Genomic DNA, 20953 nt, shown 5'->3' on the forward strand with positions numbered 1-20953 from the left:
GGATAAGCCGCGGAACTCGATAAGCACGTGCGCACGGACCATATCTTCTACTCACCTTTTTGGACTTTTTTTTGCCTCCGAACATCCCACATTTTACTCCCTTCTGCTCGAGCTATATCCCTAGCGTGAAGCTGTTTCACGCTTTTCAACATGGGAGTCCCAAACCACAGGCTTGACGCTCTCGAGGAGCAGCGCCTAGCGCTCGAAAATAACATTCTCCAACTGCAGAAATCACTCTACCACTGGCGAACCTGGGAAGCGGAATACGACGGACTGCGCGAAGAGATCGGCAACTTGGACGATGGAGCCAGCACGGATAGTTTCCTTAATGTCGCCTTGGAATTCGGAGGCACACTTGTGGACGAGAAGGAAATGCAGGCGATACTTGGGTCGCAAGGTGTGATGCGGTCTCGCGGACAAGTGATTGATCTTCTGGGCCGACGGATCGACTACGTGAAACAAAATGTGGCGACCATGGAGAAGCGGCTCCGGAAGGCCGAGGATGAGCTTTCAGCTCTTTGTGCGAAGGACCAGCCGTTGCAAGATGGCGCGGAGTTTCCTATGCAGGAGATTATGGAGGAGCTTGACGAGGATGGAAATGTCGTGTCGAGCTCGATCAATACTCCCGGAAATCAGGCATCGGAATTGTTGGACGTGTTGAAGAAGGCTGGTGTCAAGGATATCCCGGATGCTGAGGAGTCGAAGACTGCTGCTACCCCCGCCGAGGCTACACCTGAGGATGCTGTGGACGAGCCACGTAACTCAATGGCTGCAGGCCAGCAGGACGATTCTCCAAGTGGTCAGAATGCGGCTCTTGAGTCAAATGACATCTCCCGCGAGGATCTCGACCTCAAGCGCCCTGTCTCTGTGGTGACTCCCGAGGATCGTCAGCAGCCACCTGTCACCGATGTGAATGAAACCGCTGAAGATGCGAGACTGCGCCGTGAAATGCTTCAGTACGGAATTGACGAAGTGGGCACAATCGTGGCCGAACTCGAAATGGATGAGTCCGGAAGTGACGTTTCCTTCGAAGAAGACTATGACTATGACTATGACGAGGAAGAGAACGAGGATGAATACGGCCGTTCTCACACTGCACTTCCTGCGGATTATCATCAGCAGATGCGAGAGCTGGAAGCCAAGCTCAACGCTCGCGGTTTGATGAACATGGGCAAGGACACACAGACATTCCCCGAGGAAGTCCAGCAGGAGATCGAGAACCCAACGGTGATTGGAACTGAAACCGAGTCTACCTCGAAGGAGAAGAAATCAAAGAAACGGGTTGCATTCGCCGATGACCTTGACATCGCACCAGCTCCCGAACCTCAGGCCGCTGCCGAGAAGTCACTTCCTCCACAAGAGGAGCCCAAAGTGCTTGCTGATTCAATTGTCGAACGTACAAGCCGTCCCCAGGAACCACCTCGACCTACACCATCGGGTCCCAAGAAAGCTTCACGGTTCAAGAGTGCTCGAGTTGCGGCCCCAGGCACTCCGGCCAGTGAATCGGTAACTTCAGGCGCTACCATCTCGAACCCATCTGCAGTCACCGAATCTCGAATTCGCAAGCAAGCAAACACAGCTCCATCCGCAGCACCTCCCACCCTCTTCCCAGCCACACCCAAAGAGCCTAAGCCTTTCTCCACACCCATCACAGACATCGCCGAAAACGAGCACAAGCCCTACACACCCAAACCTCCACAGGACAGGACACTGGCCGAGAAAGTCTTCGAGCGCCAGGTGTCACCTGGAGCGGCGAAGGCACCAGAGCTGGACCACTACGACGAAGAACTTCATCAGAAGCAGATCGCCTCTGAATTCTTCCATATGCAAAACCGCATGTCTGGAAAGAGTAATTCACAATCTGAGGAAGAACAGGTTATCCTCCCACCCGACCCGGAGGAGCCACCCAAGCGCGTGAGCAAATTCAAAGCTTCGCGAATGGGTTAGTTTTGCATTGCATGGATTAGATTAACATGGATGGCACGAGGGTATAAGATAATGCACACTCTGTACTCATGCTAAGTATAAAAACAAGATACACATAGATGAGACACGATATAAACATTTGAGATTTGTATATTCCTCGTGAACACCCGGCAAGCAAAGCAAACGCTCCTCCTATAAATAAACCCTCCTTCCCCAGCTCACTTCTTCCTTCCTTCTTCCTCTTCTCGATGCATTGCTGTTACATCCACACATTATGGCGCCTTCTTGGTTTGCCGTGTTGAAAGGTGCGCATACCGCTCTCTCATAGCGAGCTAGGACTATATGGTACGGCCCGTCTGCTGGATTACACAAATTGAAATGAGAGTCAAAGAGCGCGGTATTACCTCGCTTACTCCTGTATATATTTTCCACCTGTTGGTCGACCGGTGCGTTTGGGAGAGACAGGACGGGAGGTGTCTGTATTGTACTCGTTTAGAGTAACGTTATGGACGGGCGAATATGGAGATACAGTCAATCATAATAGAATCTCGACATTCCTTGGTAGTACACGTAGATGTAGATGTAGATGGTTGATTGTTGTTGATGAATGTTGATACTATATGTTTACACCTGTAACTCTTGTCGATATAACGTTAATCATTGACTCGTCTCCTTGACTAGTAAACTACGTGCTATTATAGACTTGTGCTGTAGTTACGGATGTTTGTTTACACGTACTTCTCATATCCATGCCAAAAATACAATCATTAACTCGTAAGGTATTAACGGCCATAACGGCCTCGTCGAAGTCATGCTCCTTTATTAAACAAGGAAAGATAAAACACATCAAAGCACGAGTTCATAGGATAAGTTTACATGTGCATATCCGAGTCTCGATGCCACACGCACAAAGCACCTAGACGGAAACCTAACCCGATACAAAGCAAATGCACAAAAACAGCCAGAAGCTGTCCCTGGGCACTTCGGACTCGGAGGGTCAATAACGCTGAAAGGAGAACGGGGTAGAGGACCCAGGGGTTCACGGCTAGGGGCGAGCAGGGGTGAAGAGTTGAGACGGCCTTGACGAAGAAGAGAGAGAATTGCAGGGTATGTGAGGAAGGATAGAGTGTTATTAGGGAGTTCAGGGAGGGAAAGCGGCTCGGTGGCGGTGGGAGGAGATGGTGCTCAGAGAAAGAGTGGGATTGGGCATCGAGTGAGGATTCTTCGTGGGGTCGTCGGGTTGGAGATAGAGGTGGAGAGGTAGAGTAACGGTGTCGAATGACGAGGTCCTGGTTTGGAGTTGACAACGGGCCGTCTTCGAGATTCGTGTCCTCTGCTGGCGTTGTGCTCGCTCGAAGGTTACTCGAGTCAAACATGGAGTCGCGCCGGAAGGTTGCAGATGGGCGACGCGCTTTCTTTGTTGGAGAGAGAGCCCGCTCGATCGATGGCTGTGGGCTGTCCACGGGGTGAATTCGAGCACCTGGCAGATCGGGACCTGCTGAGCTGGTCTTTCTGAAGCGGAAGTTGTCATTTCCGTTGGCATTGGCGCCGGCTTGGATACCACTTAAGACTTCCTCAGCTGAAGGTCGTCGACCTGGGTCGACAGAGAGAAGACGTTCAAGGAATTTATACAGTTTCTCGGGAAGGTCGGGGCGTATTGTTCGTGCATGGTCGAATCCAGCCCAGCTGGTGATCTCCGCGCGGAGCTGGTCCAAGTCCTCTTTTTCTTCGTGGATAATATCGGCATTGGCATATGGCAGAGCAGCAAAGCAGAGATAGTAAAGAATCATGCCGAGGGAGAAGATGTCGGATTTGAAAGTGAAATTTCCAAACGGTCCATTGGGGTATTCTTGTCGAAGAACTTCAGGTGCACAGTACGAAAGGGTACCCGTTGCCCCAGTTGACTTGCGCATTGAATTCTGTGATTGCACTTCACCGAAGTCGCTGACCAAGACTCTGATACCATCACTGGTCTCATGAAGAAGACAATTGTGTGGCTTCAAATCACGATGAATATACCCATTGGCATGAAGATAGCGTAAACCGGAAGTAATATCACGAAAGAAAGAGTAGATCTGATCCAGCTGAAGCATGCGAGGACCTCCCGTGCCTGTTTGGAGCTCAGGTTCGCCCTTCGACTTCCGCCGGAGACGGTTCTTCAACTGCTGGGCGGTGGTCGAGGTCTGAACAGAGCCACAGATGTAGTTGTGCAAGTCACCAGCATTGCAATATTGTTGTAAAATGAATGCGCAAGCCACACTGGGGCCGAAGTTGCTTAGCTTTGCATTTTCCAGCCAGACATGACGGTACGAGACAAGGTTCTGGTGTGAGAGGTGCTGTAATAGTTGTACCTCGCCAAGAACCTTCTCCAACCACTCATGATCATCACCGACCGGGACACGCTTGCATGCATAGTCGCCAAGAGACACACCATCCAAGACATGCTTTACTAGTAGCACCACACCTTTCCCACCTTTGCCCAGAATTCGTTTCTCAACAAAGAATCTCTTGAAGTAATCCGGACTGAATGCTGCAGAAGAGATCCCCTGTGATCCAGATGTAGCTTGAACACCGGGTTCATGGAGCGGTGTACCGGGAAGGGCAGGTTGGACAAGGCGGCGTCGCGGGGAAGAAGGAGTCGAGGCAGAGGGGGAGCTGGGGAGACTGTTGTTGAGCATGCGAAAATAATTGGGATTTATAAATTCCCCCTCAGGCTCATGATTCCCACGATGCCGCCCCCTGCTACTGTCGCGCATAGGACGGTGGCAGAGCGGGCAGTTGGCGAGCTCTACATCGTCATCGGTGTCTGCCGTATTGCGGAGAACGAGCTGATGCGAATCGCGGTCAAAGACAACCACGGAGTCATTGTGCCGCCTGTTATGGTTAGATCAGGTATATGCAAAGAAGATATATATCACTTACAGCACAACATCCAGGTTTCCACCATTGTAGGGGATCATAGACATGTTGTCTGGCACTATGGGGGAAAATGGCACTGCGGCTCTGATGACGATGGTATTGCTGGGCGGTGAGGGGCGAAAGTATAAAGAGTTAAGATTATGAAGTGAATTGAAATAGTCCTAAGTGGTCTATACTATTTATATAGAGTGATCTGACTTAACTGATTTGATTAGACAGAATTAAAGTGAGGCTAGCATACTCTGCATGTAAATGAGGCAGTATTGACTGGGATGCCCAGCTGGCTGAGGCTGTAGTGGCCATAGTGGGACCCTGGATTCCAACCGCGGTTGAGTCTTTAAGCTTATCTCTGATCTTCGATCTTCATCTCGAGTATACAGACAGATCTTCAAACATTGATTGATCCTCTACTAATCAGTCCTCGCACCCACTATCAACATGGAGCGAAAAAGCTCATCGCCAATGGCCCCCACCTTCATGGTCTCCGCACCGGGAAAAGTGATAGTCTTCGGCGAACACGCAGCAGTATACGACAAGCCAGCCATTGCAGCTGCAATTTCACTGAGATCCTACCTCCTAGTGACAACCCTCTCGAAGTCCCAACGCACCGTCAAGCTCAATTTCAGAGACATCGGCCTGGACCACACATGGAAGATCGATACTCTCCCATGGGAGGTATTCCAACAACCAACCAAAAAGAAATTCTACTACTCGCTAGTCGACTCCCTGGACCCAGAGCTCCTCGAAGCAATAAAACCGCACGCAGAAGCGATATCCAAAGACCTCCCAGAGAAACAACGCAAGATCCACATCCGATCCGCAACAGCCTTCCTCTACCTCTTCCTCTCACTAAGCTCACCAGAAAGCCCAGGCTTCATCTACACCCTGCGCTCAACAATTCCAATTGGCGCTGGTCTGGGTAGTAGCGCAAGCGTCTGCGTCTGCCTAAGTGCAGCCCTGCTCCTCCAAATTCGCACTCTCGCAGGACCCCACCCAGACCAACCACCTGAAGAAGCAGAGACCCAAATCGAGCGGATCAACCGGTGGGCGTTTGTGGGCGAGCTGTGTACACATGGTGATCCCAGTGGGATAGATAATACCGTCTCGGCCAGTGGGAAGGCGGTCGTGTATCAGAGGAACGGCGCCAATGCACCCACCGTCACGCCTCTGACGAAATTCCCGAAACTCCCTCTCCTCTTAATTGATACGCAGCATGCACGCTCAACTGCGACACAGGTTGACAAAGTGCGAGGGCTTAGGACGAACCATGAGCAATTGACGGAGTCGATTCTGAATGGGATTGGGCAGCTTACCGCTTCGGCATTGCAGCTTATTACATCGCCCGGTTTTGATAGTCAGGATGGAATCTCCCGGACTCTCGATCATCTTGGGACATTGATCCGTATTAATCATGGATTCCTGGTTTCACTGGGCGTGTCTCATCCGCGTCTTGAGCGGATCCGTGAACTGGTTGATTATACTGATATTGGGTGGACGAAGTTGACGGGTGCTGGGGGTGGTGGATGTGCTATTACGCTATTTAAGCCGGATGTGCTGGAGGAGACTGTTCAGGAGCTTGAGCGGGATCTTACTGCTGAGGGGTTCCGGATATATGAGACTGTGCTTGGGGCTGATGGGGTTGGGGTGCTTTGGCCTGCTGTTTTCCGGACTGAGGGGGAGGGAAGTGAGGAGATCGATCAGGAGAAATTCGAGAATGCACCTGGGGCTAAGGGAATTGAGGAGCTTGTTGGGGTTGGGGTGCAGGAGAATCGTGAGGGATGGAAGTTTTGGACGCGATATATCTAGGTAGAGGGGCCACTGAGTATACATGTACCATGCAAACCCGGGATAGCAAACAAGTCAAATAGTTTAAATGATTCAAGGTTTATTCAACGCGTCTTCAAACCACCAGGACGCGTTTTTATGTCAGCGACTCAATTTCCCTCCTCCCAATAATTGGAAAACATCGCCAAATTACCACGTCGGCCCAAATAGGAAATCCGGGGTAGCAAACAACTCCAATAGTTTAAGATCTAATCAATCCATCTTAGAATAATCGCAACGCGCCTTCCCTCGAATTACTATATTTCTGTCCCTCCCAACTCCCCAAAATTCTAAGACTACGTCACCCACGTCCAATCAGTGAGGCTTATCCAGTCCACGTTTTGATATCCTTTCCCCTTCTCCGATTTCTCTACACAACTTCAACTTTGCCAGTATCTAGCAGAAACATATATTACCCGTATCTCCTTCATAGCAAACAACTCAAATGTGGTTTGAGCAGGTCAACCTCTAATCAACGCCTCTTGAAATGATCTCGACGTGCCTTAATCAGACTGCTGGACTCCTCCGTCCCAACCTTGGAAATTCTGAGACTACGTCAGGAAAAAGTGCCTTAGCCAAGGTCAGAAAGGTTATAATTATGCACATGGTCAGATAAAATAAATCACATTTGACGGCAATAGAAGATATAGACTTTAGGGGAGCCGCATATTTCGGGACCATGACAGACCTTGTTCAGGACTGGAGTGTGATGTATCTCGGGGGCTATTGAACATTTGTACTTTCGCGGTGTGAACTGTGAACACTCAGAGCCTGGTTGGGCAAGGAAAGAATACGTGATTCGTTACGACTACTCAGGACATGATTGGTTTGAATTGATTTCATTTGTTTTGATTCCTCTGAATCGGGTATCTGAAATAGAGCTAGTGATTGTAACACCAGACCCGGGGTATGCACGATTAAGTACTGGGAAGCTCACAATCGGACACGAAGCTGGGTAGCGACGCGCTCTTTGGGCTGAGCTGTGCGAGACAGCCCTCAGACTACTGCGATTGGGAGCACGACACGCCGAATGGCTTGAGCCAATTTCCCGTTGGAAGGGAATGGCGAGTGATGAGGCAGCCGAAGCTCTGGTATTTCAAGAGCAGGAAGGGCCGACCCCGTGCTGGCAGGTTGCCTGCGTGTTTCATGGCTGAATGGGGGTGACACTCGAGTGCCGTAGAAAACGTGAACAAATCAATCACTCCTCGCCACTCTCGACGTCGCTGACCTCGATGTGGGCGATCGAGTCGTTGTCGCTATCTTCGAAGCCGCCGAACTCGTCCTGAGCAGGCTGCGAGTCGGAAGACTCGGCTTCCTCGGCATCAGCCTCCTTGGCGGCAGGCTCATCGTTCTCGTTCAGCTTGCGTTTGCGTCCCATTTCACCGAGACGGCCTTCACGGCCTTCGATCTTCTCTTCATCCTTGCCATCCTTGCCTTGGAGCTTGGGAGGAGGAGTGAACCAGGGGATCTTTCCACGGAGGAAGTCGTTGATCATCATCTTGGCAACACCATCGACATCCGGCTCGCCTCCACGGAGAAGACGACCACCCTTGCGGGCAAGAAGAGCCAAGAAATCGATGTGATCCTCCTGCCACTTGATGCCGTAGGTGCGCTCAAGATGACGGGGTTGGACACGACGAAGGACAGCCGGGATGTACTGTTCCGGGTTGTGGACATTTTCCACACGGCAAACACCACGAAGGAGAATGTCTTCCTCGGTGTCGGTCTGGCTGGGAGGAACCACACCAGGGCAATCAATGAGGTAGATTCTCTTCATCAATGTAATATACTGCCACACCTTGGTCTCACCCGGAATGGGAGCGACTGTGCACACCTTCTTGTTGCGAAGGGTGTTGATGATAGAGGACTTGCCCGAGTTGGGGTAACCAATGAAACCAACCGAAACCTGCTTACGGTCGGAGTGAAGAGAAGAGAACTGACGGAGCAGAGCGATCAAAGATCCCTTGCCGAAAGAGTTGTTGATGTTGGCGTGGAAAGCCAGCGTTGGGTAATCCTTAGAAAGATGACGAACCCAGGCAGCCTAGTGGACATGAAATGTTAGCATCAGTCACCAGACAATGAGACATTGTATAAGCAGAATGTGTGGGATGTTACTAAGAACTCTGCTACTAAGCCACCAAAAAGGCAGAAGCAGAGTTCAACTCAAAAACAAAACACATCTGGCCCTTGCGACATGCTTTCAAGACGAAAACAAGTCAACCTAGCTTCAGAAAGAAATTCGGTGCGGGCCAGTGTTAATCTACCAAAGCTGTAACAGACAGACCTCCATTGTAAACAAAGCACGACATGCGTCGCGGGAAGAAGCCTTGACTTAGCGATGGAACTGGCTCGAGGCCAATAAAACAAAACAAAATGCATATACAAGACACGAAAAACGCAACGCGAGAAATGGGCAATAGGGAAAATAATAGTAGAAGAATGTGGAAACTTACAGCAACTCCTGTCGGGACAAGATCACACTTGTTCAAGACGAAGATCAAGTGCTTGTGCGGTGCTTCTTCGCGAATGTATTTTTCAACACTGCGGCAACGGGTACCTTCGGGATCACGAGAATCAAGGACGTGAATAACGACATCGGAGGAATCGATGACCTTGTAAAGTTCGTTCCAAATACGCTTACTCTGTCCCTTGGAGAAGACAGATTCACGAGCGGTGGTGAGCTGGCCGAGATCTTCCTTGTAATTGTCATCACCGCCGACGATGGCGCTTCCATCAGCATGGGTGCCTTCATCGTTCTTCTCGATGTAGGTATCCTGCATCTTGGCAGTCTCGCCGGCGAGGTCCTCGAGAGAAGCCACGCCGAGCTTGACACGCTTGCGCTGAGCCTTGGGGCCGAAGGTGTCACCAAAGGGAGAAGTCTCGATAGCCATCTTGGCCTGGTGCTGCTTCAATCCGTTGATTCCACCTTTATCATCCCGGATCAAGCTCATGGGCAGCTTGTTGGTCTTTAGGAGAACTTGGTAAGGGTCGGAAGCACGCTCAGCGACAGCCTCACGGAACGAGGTCAGGGCCTCTTGGGAGATAACACGGGTGTTGCCGAACCATTTACGGTTGGGCTCGATCCGAGCTGTGGGCACATCTCTGGATTGGTAGCTCGCAGCGACTGTGATGTTTCCTTCCTTGTCACGGCGCGCCTTGCCATCCTTGAACATGTTCAAGGTCTTGAGCTTCTTGGCATCGCTGAGAAAAACGTCAATCACTGGTCATGTCTAGGAGTCAAGTTGTACATACCGGTAGAAATTTTCACCTTTGGTTTTGACATTGGCCATGCCATCACCAGTCTTCCCCTGCCGCTCTTTACGAGTGGCCTCCTTCTTTCCTGTACCCATGGTGAAAGGTTGGAATATGAAAAGAGAAAAAAAAAAGTAGTAGACAAGACCAAACACAGGGGAGTGGCAGAGTGCAAGAAGAAGAAGAAAAAAAGAGGAAGGCGGCGAAGATTATTTTTTTTGGCGCCAAGAAAGCACGGACCACGGGAAAATCGCTTCTTCCTTGACCGCGTATCTTCCCATGATTCTCCGCCTCCAGCTCCAAGGCCTTTGATTGTACTATTAATCAGCCAATTCAGTCCCTTCCGGTGACATTGGCTCGCACATGTCTGTCCTTCGCAGCAGCCGGACTGCCTCTGTGCAGGTCCGCGGATTCACAACTTCTTCCAACCTCCGTGTCGGACCTGAGTCCCCTCAATTCATCGATGTGCCGAAGATTGTCCAGCCTGGCAACCCCATCCGACCTCATGTGAAGGGTACACTCCCCGTGCCTCGTGAGATCTTCCCAGTCCGCCGAACCGACAAGCCCAAGAAAGAATACATCGATGCCGCGACACCCACCCCCAAGACAGAACGCACTGTCAGCTCGACAAGTAGCGACCCGGAAAAGCAGGAATGGAAGTTCCATATGGCAGAATTGCGGCGACAGAACTTGCGAGAAGGTCTCACGAGTTTGTATAAGCGCAAGCAAAAGGCGGATTCCAAGATGATCTCCCGCAGTCTTGAGAACCAGAGACGGCGAGACCAGATCCTTCAACAACCCATTCGTGAGGATGAGCGTCTGACTCGGCCATCGGTGATTCAAGAAATGCAGCCTCGGAAGCAAGGCATCATTCCTGACCCCAACCGGGAGGAGCGCCTCGCGCTCTCCAAGGCTCGCTTGGAGGCCAAGCAGGCACAGAAGGAAGCAGAGCGCCAGGAGCACCTGCACTCCTTGTACATGAACGCTCGCACTTTTATCACGACGGAGGAGCAGCTTGCCGCTGAAATCGACCGGGTATTCCCCGAGGGCGAGAACGTGGCATGGCGCAACGACCATCAGCCCGGTGAAAACATCTGGAACCTGGGTAACCCTCCAACTGTGAACAGCCTTGCCGGAAAGGCTCGCAAGAGCGAGGCTATGCGCTGGGATCTCGTCCAGGAACGGGTTAAGAAGCTCGGAGAGGAGATCACCGGTGGTAAGATTTGAGTGTAATCTTTATTTTGGCATCATGTACAATATTTTCAGCTGTTGCATTTTAACTGAGTCAAGAGCTTCTCTTGTGTTCATTCTTGATACATATTTCACCTTTGCATCGTAATATCTTCAATATCTTTCTTGGCGAAGCTAAATAACAGCTCTACTTTTTCATGGTACATCCGTCTCGCGTCGCCTGGCCGAGTTGGAACATGGGTATTATCTTAACAGATGGCACGATGACCCGCTGGATATAGCCAAGGCCAACACAATGAAGGCCGAGGCAGAACGGCAATCTGTCAGAATCAGAACCCAGCTCCGGCTACCCACTATAAAGGCTCCATGTCACTATTGTTAGTGCCAATCCCTAGGTATATCAAGGACGATGGCAGGCTTCCTGCATGTTATTGATATTGAATGGCATTTTCTATACCTTATCTTTGCTCTGATATGTAACATGAGAGTCTGAAAATTGGTGAAGTGACTCAGGTATCCCGTAACAGGTGATCACGGAGGTCCTGTATTCCGTTTCCTTTGCGCCGTTGAGCAGTGAAATGCTTTAAGAGGCCATGTTTACCATATTTGGCGAGGTTCACAAATGTATCTCGTATATCGGGGTTCTGCGCGTAAGCGATACACATATAACCATTATCCCATTGGATATACATTGAAACTCGAAATCTAAAGATATCGTAACGCAAGTTTTGCATTATGATTCACAAGTTAACCGCCGGTGGAGAATATCTAAAGGAGAATATACAAGCACAGCTTCCACCGGAGGTTAACAAACCAATCAGACCGACTTACCCCGGATCCCAACTGTCGGAAAAGCATCAAAACATGAATTTGCGGAGAAAATGTGGGAACAAAATGTGGGCACAGTCAGTGTCAGTGTCAATGCTACAACCCCGCAATTGGTATATATCCACGATGCAGACGCATCAGTCCTTCCTTTCTTTCACACTTGCCTCAGCAATTCGGGACCGTCACCATGAAAGACAACAACACCGAAGCTCACATCGAGGACACAGAGAAAGGCGCGCTCCAACATGCGGATGTCATTGCTTCCTTCAGTCCGAGTGAGCAGAAGAAGCTCATTCGGCGGATTGATGCTCGCCTGGTGATTACGCTGGGATGCCTTTACTGCGTCAGCTTGCTGGATCGGACTAATCTTGGGGCTGCTTCTGTTGCTGGGTATGTTCCAGCCATGATCTCTTGTTGAGTGCTCTTAGCACGTACCTATATATGGATCTCGCTGACTCAATTTCAGAATGCAGGGCGACCTGAACATGAACGCTTCCAACAACGGCTACAGCATCACATCTCTGTTATTCTTCATCACATATACCATTTTCCAGATCCCTGCTACGGTCATCATTCGTAAAGTCGGACCCCGACTGTTCATTGCGAGCATTGTGCTCGTCTGGGGAGCTGTCATGATTGTACGTCCCCCATGGAGAACATTTGGCGGATTCCCTGTCTCACGATCATTTAACATAGAGCTTTGGCTTCGTCCCAAATTGGCAAACCATGGCTGGTCTACGCATCATTCTAGGCGCTCTAGAGGCTGGAATGTATCCCGGCAGCGTCTACCTTCTCAGTACCTGGTATCCCCGCTACGAGCTCCAGAAGCGCAATGCAACATTCTACCTAATCGGAAGCACGGCCTCAGGATTCGGCGGTATCCTAGCTTATGGGTTAATGCAAATGGATGGAATAGCCGGGAAAGCTGGTTGGGAATGGATCTTTATTGTAAGAAGCCGACCATCTCATTTTATCAAAAAGGGTAATCCAACTAACACTACCTTCAGATCGAAGGCCTGCTGACTTGCGTCCTCGGAATTGGTTCTTACATCTTCCTAGTTGACTTCCCGGAGCAATCCCCGAAATCCTGGAAATTTCTTAACGAATCCGAAGCATCGTTCGTTATTGCCCGGATCGAAAATGACAGAGCAGATGCTTCTGTGGAACCCTTCTCCATAGGAAAATACCTCGCCAATGGCAAGGACAGCAAAGTCTGGGCTTATGCGGCCCTTTACATGCTTACCACTACGAACAGTTACTCAATTGCCTATTTCCTCCCTATAATCCTTCAGAAGAGTATGCATTTCTCCGTGGCAAAGGCCCAGTGTCTTGTTGCTCCGCCATATGTTGCTGCCGCGATCGTTATGTATGTCCAGGCTGTTTACTCTGATAAATGGCGTTTGCGTGGTCCGGTTGTTGCTGGAAATGCGCTTATGGGTTTGCTTGGACTTGGCTTGTTGGGGTATCTTGAGCACCCGGCGCCTAGGTATTTTGGGGTTTTCTTGGCTACTATTGCTGGTGAGTTGACTGGTTTGATTCAATATTGCTGTCGGGTGCTTGGCTTTACTAACACTATACTACAGCAAACGCAAATTGTCCAGCTTTGGTGTCGTGGCAGAGGTAAGAAAATTACTTTTTTTTACAGAGTTCTGTGTTGTGTTGCATGCTCTGACATACCTTCACTCTAGCAACAATATCCGCGGACAATGGAAGCGAGCCTTTACATCCGCTACACTGATCGGCGGAGGTAGTATTGGAGGAATCATTGGGACGACAGTATTCCGCGCCCAAGATGCACCGAATTATCGACCAGGTCTGCTCTGTGCTATTCTAGCCAATGCATTGGTTGTTATAATTGTGGGCGCAATGACGCTGAAGTTCAATCGGGCGAACAAGCGGGTCGCATCTGGTGGAAAGCCAATTGAAGGACACATTGGGTTCAAGTACACTTACTGAGAAATAGCGCCGGCTTAGGAAATCTGTTCTCTGTTCTCTACCTTGGATGTTATTCAAATCAAACAGTCTTGCTAGCTTGTTTCGTCCTATCATTGTTGAACGCAAGACCGTATATCAAAGCAAAGGTAGATATTCTAATAGATAACTATTCCATATATAAGAGCATCAATCGAAGCATACAGACACAGCATCAAAATAGGGAGAACAATGTAATCCAACGAGATATACCTCGGACCGGAACAACAAAGCCACGAACACTCACGTGACCGATACCGATAAGCACGATAAGCAATTTTCCCTCCGCCAACCCCCAAGAAAAAGACCCAGACGAAAAAAGCACCGTGCTGCAGGCAGTACTTTCTCTCACCTCTTTCCTCTTTCCTTATCTTCCGATATATCCATCACATACACACACAGCCAATATGGTCCAAGGATCCCTGAAGAAGGCCGCGCCCGCCACAGCTGGTCGGAAGTAAGTTATACTCTCTCACTCTCCCCAGGGAGGAAGAACCATCATCCATCACCATGGTGATGGGGTGGTTTTTCCTCTTTCGATTTTACACTTTCGATGAGGCTACCAGTCGGTGTCTGTTGGTTGGTTTGTGAACGTGGACTAATGTTTCTTTTGTTATTTAGGCCTGCTAAGACTACTAGGCCTGGTGTTCGTCAGGTTGCGCCTAAGAAGGCTAATCTCATTAAGCAGCGGAAGTTGACGAAGGTATGAATTTCTACCTTTACATGCATACACTATCATATCCACCCTATATGCCTGTATGGGTTATTTCTCTCTGGTTCTGGAATTGGAATTGGAATCGGCTTTGGATTTGGGATTTTATCTCCAACTATCGTCGTTGCTCGACAGTCACAGATACGATAAGCCATGAGATGTGATGTGGATATGATAAAGATACAAAAAGAAAGAAAGATAACTAACACTTCCTTCACCATACAGAAACTCACATCCGGCCTCGTCGGCAAGACAGAACGCAGTCTCGCAACAAAGGCAGGCCATCTCGAGATTCTAGCTGGAGGCAAGAAGGATCGCCTTCAGAAGGAGAAGAAGAAGGCCCAGGAGGGTGGTAAGAAGGCTTAAAGGAAACAAACATAATCTGCATTTACAAGTGGTTTTGTTTTGCTCGGTTTTCTGCTTCCATTCTGTCTGTCCAATTTCCAGTTCCATGCTCTAGAGTTCTCGATATGAGTGCATGAAATCGATACCCAGTTTCTTTTCATTAAATTCTATCTTTTGTTTTTGGTAGTAGTTGATCTTGGATATAGAAAGTAGGGAAGAGTATATATCTATATTGATAAATAAGACCATGTACAAAACCCAGCAGTCCAGATGTTCACGTTGAATGGAAACATCTCGGTGCGAAATCATCAAATCATAAGCAAGGTAAGTCTGTATATCAAGTCATGATGCCTCCAAAAAGGAACAGGGAGCACTCAGGCAAAGCAAACCAAAACCAATAGACAGGGTTTGAGTAATAAAAATATGACAATGAAAAGAAGGGTAGAAAATATAAAGAAAATATAAAGAAAAACAGGGTAAAAGGGTATCAAAAGTCCAACTCCATTCCGTCCATCGCCTTAACTTAACCAAGCCCATAGCATGAGCAGCGCGCAGTGTTCTCTGTCGTTTTGTCGTTCTGTCGACCAGTTCAACTCAGCCGAGGAGACTTCGAGATCCGACTAGGAACACCAGCCTGCTCAATAAGATCCCTCCCCCTCTCCATCCAGCCATGGAAACCATCATCACTAGAATCAGAAGGGAAGTCGTCCCAAATAGCATTCTCTGAATCAGCATAAGTAGACCAAATGCCCTTTGGCACATCAGCCGCCGACCAAGAAGGCAGCTTCGCCAGCACGCACGTATAATAAACATAAAGGATACGGCAGAGCAGCTCGACACGGTCGATGTAGTGTTGCTGTGAAGGGTCAGGGGTTTGGCCGCCGTCGCCCAGACGCTTCCACCACGAGACGCGCCAGCGCAGCGTGAGCAGGATGTGGCCTAGTTCGCCGAGGAAGCGGACGTGGGTCTCGTGCGAGATTTGCTTCCATTTTATGTTGTAGAAGTCTCGTTCGAGTTTGCGGAAGCCTTCGACTTCCAGCATTCGGCAGAAGATTCGAGAGAGTTGGGCTGCTAGGAGGATTTCTCGGCGGTCTGTGGCGCTGTTTATGTCCATTGTGCGTTCTTCGCCGCTTGCGTCTAGAGAGACGAAGCTATATTTTGCGCGGCTGGGCATGTTGTGCCATTGGGAGAGGAGGGTCTGGGTCGTTAGTTTGGTTTTGATGGGGAAAGGTTAAAATGCTTACATAGGCTTGATTCATTGGGTCGCAGTCGGCGACGCAGGATAGCCAGTTCTTGGACTTGTCCTTTGAGTCGACGATTCGGCGGTCGATGAACTCGAGGAAGGTAGACTTGGAGTTGCCGTTGTACTCGCTTAGAGTCTTGAGGAACTTGTAGGTCTCTCCCAGGTCGAGAACGTACAGAGAGCCCCAGGACTGGCTAGCGCGGATGTTGAACCGCCCTTGCCGTTCAGCAAGCAATGACAAGAGTTGTCCAAGGTCGAACTCGGATGGAATTTCCATGCGGACTCTGTTGGAACCATCTATTGTCGGGTGGTTCACAGCTCGTTGAGAGATGTAATTGCAAGTTCCAAATTCGACAATGCTGGAGAAGCAGGCACGCGCACAGGGCTGCTCGTGTAGCGTTGGACGGCAAGCATCGCAAGGGGAGCTTCCATCACACTTGCGCTTGTTCAATCGACACTGGACACATGTATCCTTGTTTTTCCTACGCAGACCAGCATTGGCCCGTCCAACCATACTCAGAGGACCCTTGCGACGAGCGCCTCGGGGAGGTGAGACAAAGTCTGCCGACGCAATAGACCCACCTTGGCCATCTTCCTGGACAATCTGCAGTGGTCTTGGCAGACCTTGGTCTGTAGAGCCTGGGTTTCTGGTCTTGCGCTTCCTGACCGCGCCGGAGTTCTGCATAGCCAGGGGCGCCGATCGACCGGCACGTTGGCCAGCAGTCGATGAAGCCCTTGACCGGGAGGGAATGGTGGAAACCATAGATTCCGGCACCTCGCTAACCATGAATGCCGTGGTCTTTGGCGCCGGCTGCGACCCCTCCCGCGAGCTCGGCTGAGATGTCCACTTCACCTCATCATCGTCTACTTGATGGTCCGCAAAAGCCGGGGGATCATCGCTAGTGGCGGAGTAAGAGCACTCGTAGATTCCAGACAAATCACCAGACACCGATGAGTTTTCCGACTTGTATTGGAAACGGTCCTGTCCCATTTGGGCTCTGTGTGGGCCCACAGTTTGGGAGGCTGGTGTGATCTGCTGGATGGGCAATTGCGACTCCAAACTGTTGAGCCAACGGGACTCGAGGGATCGGATGGAAGTCGGGAACTCAGATAGGGGATGGTCCTTGGGGTTCCCCTGTGTACCCACCGCGAGCGGCACAGACTCTTGTGCAGGGATGTTCTCCACAGGCACGCCGTGTTGAATCTCAGCCCACTGCTCCGGGATCATAGGGAAGGACTGAGGGATCTGCTGGAACTGCATAATACTCTCCCCGGGGGCATCCGAGAAACCCCCATGAGGCATCTCACCCACATCGTCCACAATGACGGCACCGGTCGAGTGATTCTGTCCTTTCGCGTAGGGGTACATCAGTGACGCATCCATCGGCATGCCGACAGAGTTGTACAACTGAAAATGCGGCCACGTCTCGTCGGAATGAAAGTTCTCATCGGAAGAAGGGGTCGTCTTGGGACTGATGGTCCCACTCCCAGTTCCCTCGACGCCGCCATCGGCGTAGTTGTAGGTCTCGGGAGCTACATCATGCTTTCTGCAAAATCAACACGCGTCAGCCATCGCCCACCACGCATTTTATCCAGGGATAAGGGGTCCCGACCTATTCTCCAAACGACGGAATTCGCTCGTCAACGGACCCTGGAGGGTTCCCAAGTCCGCGATATCCGCATCACACTGGCTCGAGTCCTGGCTGGTATCCCACTCTGGGGGTTGATCGTATCCCAAATGTTCCCACGATGCGACCGAAAAGGCGCCTTCGGTTTGCCAATTGTCTAAGATTTTGGGGTCGATCCCCGCAGCGGTCCCGGTGCTTCCACTGTCCATACAGGATATGTTCGAGGGGGACGACGACCGAGTCGAGCAAAGATCTCAAAAAGCTCGTGCTTTTTGAGACTTTGCAGGTGCAGTGAGGTGGGCAGATTGCAAGTGTATAGTGAGGCAGATGATGGAAGAGGTAAAAGTTGAGGGGCCAAAAGAAGAAGGCTGACGGGATTCCCCACCTCAAGATTTTCTGCGATCGTCTCTAGAGTGTTTCTGGCACAGACCAGGGTTTGGGTGGGATTATGGGTTATGCCTATGGTTATGTTCGGAATTAATGCATTTAAAACTAGAAGATTCAGAGATTTCCGTCTATATAATTGTGAGTCAAGATGCCAATGGGCCAATCTGGTAATGGTGCCAACAACGTGCGCCACGGTGTGTTGATCTCCGAGCGCGGACCTTACGAGAGACGATGTTGTCACAGAAAAGGAGCTTCTATCGCATATGAATCTGAATGGCCAAGTCCCTGTTTCCACTATAAACTTAGTTACATTTTGTGTCTCCCAAGGTTTTAATAGAAAAAGCAAAATTTTCCCGGTCCAGGTACTACAGGTACCGTGTATGTTACAGCATGCTTAACTCAGCCAGAATTTAACCTTTTAACATAACTTAACTCCACGACTTAACTATGTACATGAGGTCATAAGTTAAGTTGTTATTAAGAACATAAGTAATTAGCAGGTCTACTCCGTATTTATGCAGGGTATATGGTAAACATACACCGACCTAAGGGCTCTTGTATACAACCTAAATTTATGGGGTAAGTAGACTTCATGCAGTCTGTGCCTGTACATAACTACACTAAATGTAACTTAACTTATACTGTATGCACATGCCATGCCTTCTAGAACACCCAACTTATGTCGAATTTCAATCCCAATCCCAATCCACATGAATAATAGAAAACACATCTATGGCCAGTACCACCGAGAAAACCGACGGATCGGTTCACCGCAGGCTGCATTCGGGCCCTGCCACTGCCGTCCCCGCAGCCTGAACGGCTTCACCCCAACCCCGGTGTGGAAGAATGGCTCAATCATTACCCAGTTTCCCATAAGTGCCTGACTGCCGCTGTTTTCGTGAAGATCTCTTTTTTTTCCTCCTCTCTTCCTTCCTTATACCCCCAGAAAACTAGACCCGAGGGAAAAAAAAATCAGAAAATCAAAAGGGAAAATTCCCCGGAAGCTCAGACCATCAAGTTTCGAGGTATATCGCCCTAAGCGCTGCAAAAGGTCATGCACATCCTGGTAAGTGAGATCTACATCGTTGCGGTTATTTTTATCATTTTGCTTTTTCGCTTCTTCCATTATTCCTTTCTACTCCGCGGAAGTATAGAAAAAGAAATCAAGCTATCAGCGGAGTATGCAAGGATCTGCTCTAGACCGGTGGATCATGACATCCGCATGACATCCAAGGCCTCACGAGATCTCCCTTTCTTTCTCCCTCAATGCCGAGAGATAAACGCAAAGCCAAAAAACAATAATTAGGACCCCAAATTAACCGCCAAGAACAGGTAGTCAACGACGATGGCCCGCCAAGCAGACGCCTATCTCCATACATCCGCCCACTAGTCGACGAACTGCAAGCGAATGGCCACCAAGTCTCAGTAGCTATCCCGGCAGCCTCGCGTTCCTGGATCGGCAAGGCGCACCTTATCGAAGCGAAGCTTACTGCGAGCTATGTGCACAAGGATTCATTCCGTGAAGATGGGTCCTGGGACGAGGAGTATCAGCCAGAGCACACCAACGGCCTCACCAATGGCCTCACCAACGGCCATCTCACAAACGGCACAGCCACCACCGGCAATGACAACAACGAAGATGACGGCCCAACCCAAGACGAATGGGTAATAATCGAAAACGGCACCCCAGCCAGCTGCACCCAACTAGGCTTGCACAACCTCTTCACGAACCGCCCCAAAATCGACCTAGTAATCTCCGGCCCAAACCACGGCCGCAACGCCTCAACCATCTACAACCTGTCTTCGGGGACGGTGGGCGGGGCCCTGGAAGCCGTGTTTTGTGGGAAACGCGGGATCGCGATTTCGTTCGGGAGCAAGGATGAACAGCCTGCGGATGTTATTGCCGCTGCGGCGAGACTTGCTGTGCGCGTTGTTGGGTTCTTGTATAAGAATTGGGATGAGCGTGTTGAGCTTTATAATATTAATGTTCCTATGCGGGTTGATGTTGAGGGACGGCCGGTGATATATACGCGGACGTTGCCTTATTATTGGAATCGGGGGTGTTTGTATGCTGAGGATTTGGGAAAGAAGGAGGTTAATGGGGTTAATGGTGCGGTTAATGGTGAAGTGAATGGTGTCAATGGGCATGAGGTCAAAAGTCGGAAACGTCAGTTCAAGTGGTCGGCTGATTTGTCCGATATGAAGAAGACTATGCAGGAGAGTGAGGAGGGGACGGATGCTCATACTGTGTTGAATGGGTCTACGAGGTATGTCTTTCTTTTTCTATGAACCGAGGTTATTGGGACGATTGCTGATACTTCTTAGCGTGACTGCTCTTCGTGCGAACTTCTGGCATGTTCCTGGCTTGGAAGGGACTTTGGACGTTTAAAAGAGAAGAATGCTTTGATACGATACCCGCTATGGTCTTCGGATGCATTTGGTTTGCTTTCTTGCGGGCGCTAGATCTTGCATCTGATCATAGACATTTTGTGTATATATATCTCGGGAATTGCATACCTGATTTTATCTTTTATGATTTGTTTGACTTTGCATGGGGATCAATTGTAATTTATCATTCTCCAGTGTTCACCACCAAACAGCTTGAATAGAGAACCGCGAAGTAACAGAAAAAGCAACTGCAGTGCAATGCAAGCAATGGATTGAAGGGGTTATCACGAACGACAGATGCTAGAACAAGATAGCTGTTCTCGACATAAATAGAAACAC

At 49.8% G+C, this 20953-nt stretch overlaps 9 protein-coding genes across 9 annotated transcripts; 6 read left to right on the top strand and 3 right to left on the bottom strand.

Moving 5' to 3' along the window:
* Nucleotides 1–150: 150 nt before the first annotated feature.
* Nucleotides 151–1947, top strand: PENARI_c012G07540 (prefoldin-like protein; the record flags this gene model as incomplete). Its single annotated transcript, XM_022632968.1, has 1 exon — nucleotides 151–1947. The coding sequence occupies one exon, from the start codon at nucleotides 151–153 to the stop codon at nucleotides 1945–1947; it is 1797 nt and encodes a 598-aa protein (XP_022487168.1).
* Nucleotides 1948–2798: 851 nt separating this feature from the next.
* PENARI_c012G01627 (protein kinase IKS1) lies at nucleotides 2799–4892 on the bottom strand (the record flags this gene model as incomplete). Its single annotated transcript, XM_022632815.1, has 2 exons — nucleotides 2799–4800; nucleotides 4849–4892. The coding sequence occupies 2 exons, from the start codon at nucleotides 4890–4892 to the stop codon at nucleotides 2799–2801; spliced, it is 2046 nt and encodes a 681-aa protein (XP_022487314.1).
* A 391-nt stretch (nucleotides 4893–5283) lies between these two features.
* Nucleotides 5284–6651, top strand: PENARI_c012G03451 (uncharacterized protein; the record flags this gene model as incomplete). Its single annotated transcript, XM_022632860.1, has 1 exon — nucleotides 5284–6651. The coding sequence occupies one exon, from the start codon at nucleotides 5284–5286 to the stop codon at nucleotides 6649–6651; it is 1368 nt and encodes a 455-aa protein (XP_022487297.1).
* A 1216-nt stretch (nucleotides 6652–7867) lies between these two features.
* On the bottom strand, nucleotides 7868–10019 carry PENARI_c012G04157 (putative GTPase NOG2; the record flags this gene model as incomplete). The annotated part of the gene is made up of 3 exons (XM_022632882.1): nucleotides 7868–8710; nucleotides 9123–9870; nucleotides 9922–10019. 3 exons carry the CDS (start codon nucleotides 10017–10019, stop codon nucleotides 7868–7870), a joined length of 1689 nt encoding a protein of 562 aa, XP_022487170.1.
* Nucleotides 10020–10284: 265 nt separating this feature from the next.
* Nucleotides 10285–11148, top strand: PENARI_c012G03072 (uncharacterized protein; the record flags this gene model as incomplete). The annotated part of the gene is made up of 1 exon (XM_022632853.1): nucleotides 10285–11148. The coding sequence occupies one exon, from the start codon at nucleotides 10285–10287 to the stop codon at nucleotides 11146–11148; it is 864 nt and encodes a 287-aa protein (XP_022487242.1).
* Nucleotides 11149–12127: 979 nt separating this feature from the next.
* PENARI_c012G08612 (uncharacterized protein) lies at nucleotides 12128–13896 on the top strand (the record flags this gene model as incomplete). Its single annotated transcript, XM_022632992.1, has 6 exons — nucleotides 12128–12330; nucleotides 12407–12578; nucleotides 12637–12888; nucleotides 12948–13458; nucleotides 13524–13560; nucleotides 13629–13896. 6 exons carry the CDS (start codon nucleotides 12128–12130, stop codon nucleotides 13894–13896), a joined length of 1443 nt encoding a protein of 480 aa, XP_022487255.1.
* Nucleotides 13897–14318: 422 nt separating this feature from the next.
* On the top strand, nucleotides 14319–14989 carry PENARI_c012G09610 (DUF2462 domain-containing protein; the record flags this gene model as incomplete). Its single annotated transcript, XM_022633021.1, has 3 exons — nucleotides 14319–14368; nucleotides 14533–14614; nucleotides 14849–14989. 3 exons carry the CDS (start codon nucleotides 14319–14321, stop codon nucleotides 14987–14989), a joined length of 273 nt encoding a protein of 90 aa, XP_022487127.1.
* Nucleotides 14990–15557: 568 nt separating this feature from the next.
* Nucleotides 15558–18048, bottom strand: PENARI_c012G02494 (Zn(II)2Cys6 transcription factor domain-containing protein; the record flags this gene model as incomplete). Its single annotated transcript, XM_022632836.1, has 3 exons — nucleotides 15558–16166; nucleotides 16213–17758; nucleotides 17825–18048. 3 exons carry the CDS (start codon nucleotides 18046–18048, stop codon nucleotides 15558–15560), a joined length of 2379 nt encoding a protein of 792 aa, XP_022487296.1.
* A 326-nt stretch (nucleotides 18049–18374) lies between these two features.
* On the top strand, nucleotides 18375–20615 carry PENARI_c012G04069 (5'/3'-nucleotidase SurE; the record flags this gene model as incomplete). Its single annotated transcript, XM_022632879.1, has 3 exons — nucleotides 18375–18410; nucleotides 19559–20493; nucleotides 20552–20615. The coding sequence occupies 3 exons, from the start codon at nucleotides 18375–18377 to the stop codon at nucleotides 20613–20615; spliced, it is 1035 nt and encodes a 344-aa protein (XP_022487105.1).
* Nucleotides 20616–20953: the final 338 nt, after the last annotated feature.

Source organism: Penicillium arizonense (assembly GCF_001773325.1).
Source record: "Penicillium arizonense strain CBS 141311 chromosome Unknown PENARI_contig012, whole genome shotgun sequence".
NCBI classification, from domain to species: domain Eukaryota; kingdom Fungi; phylum Ascomycota; class Eurotiomycetes; order Eurotiales; family Aspergillaceae; genus Penicillium; species Penicillium arizonense.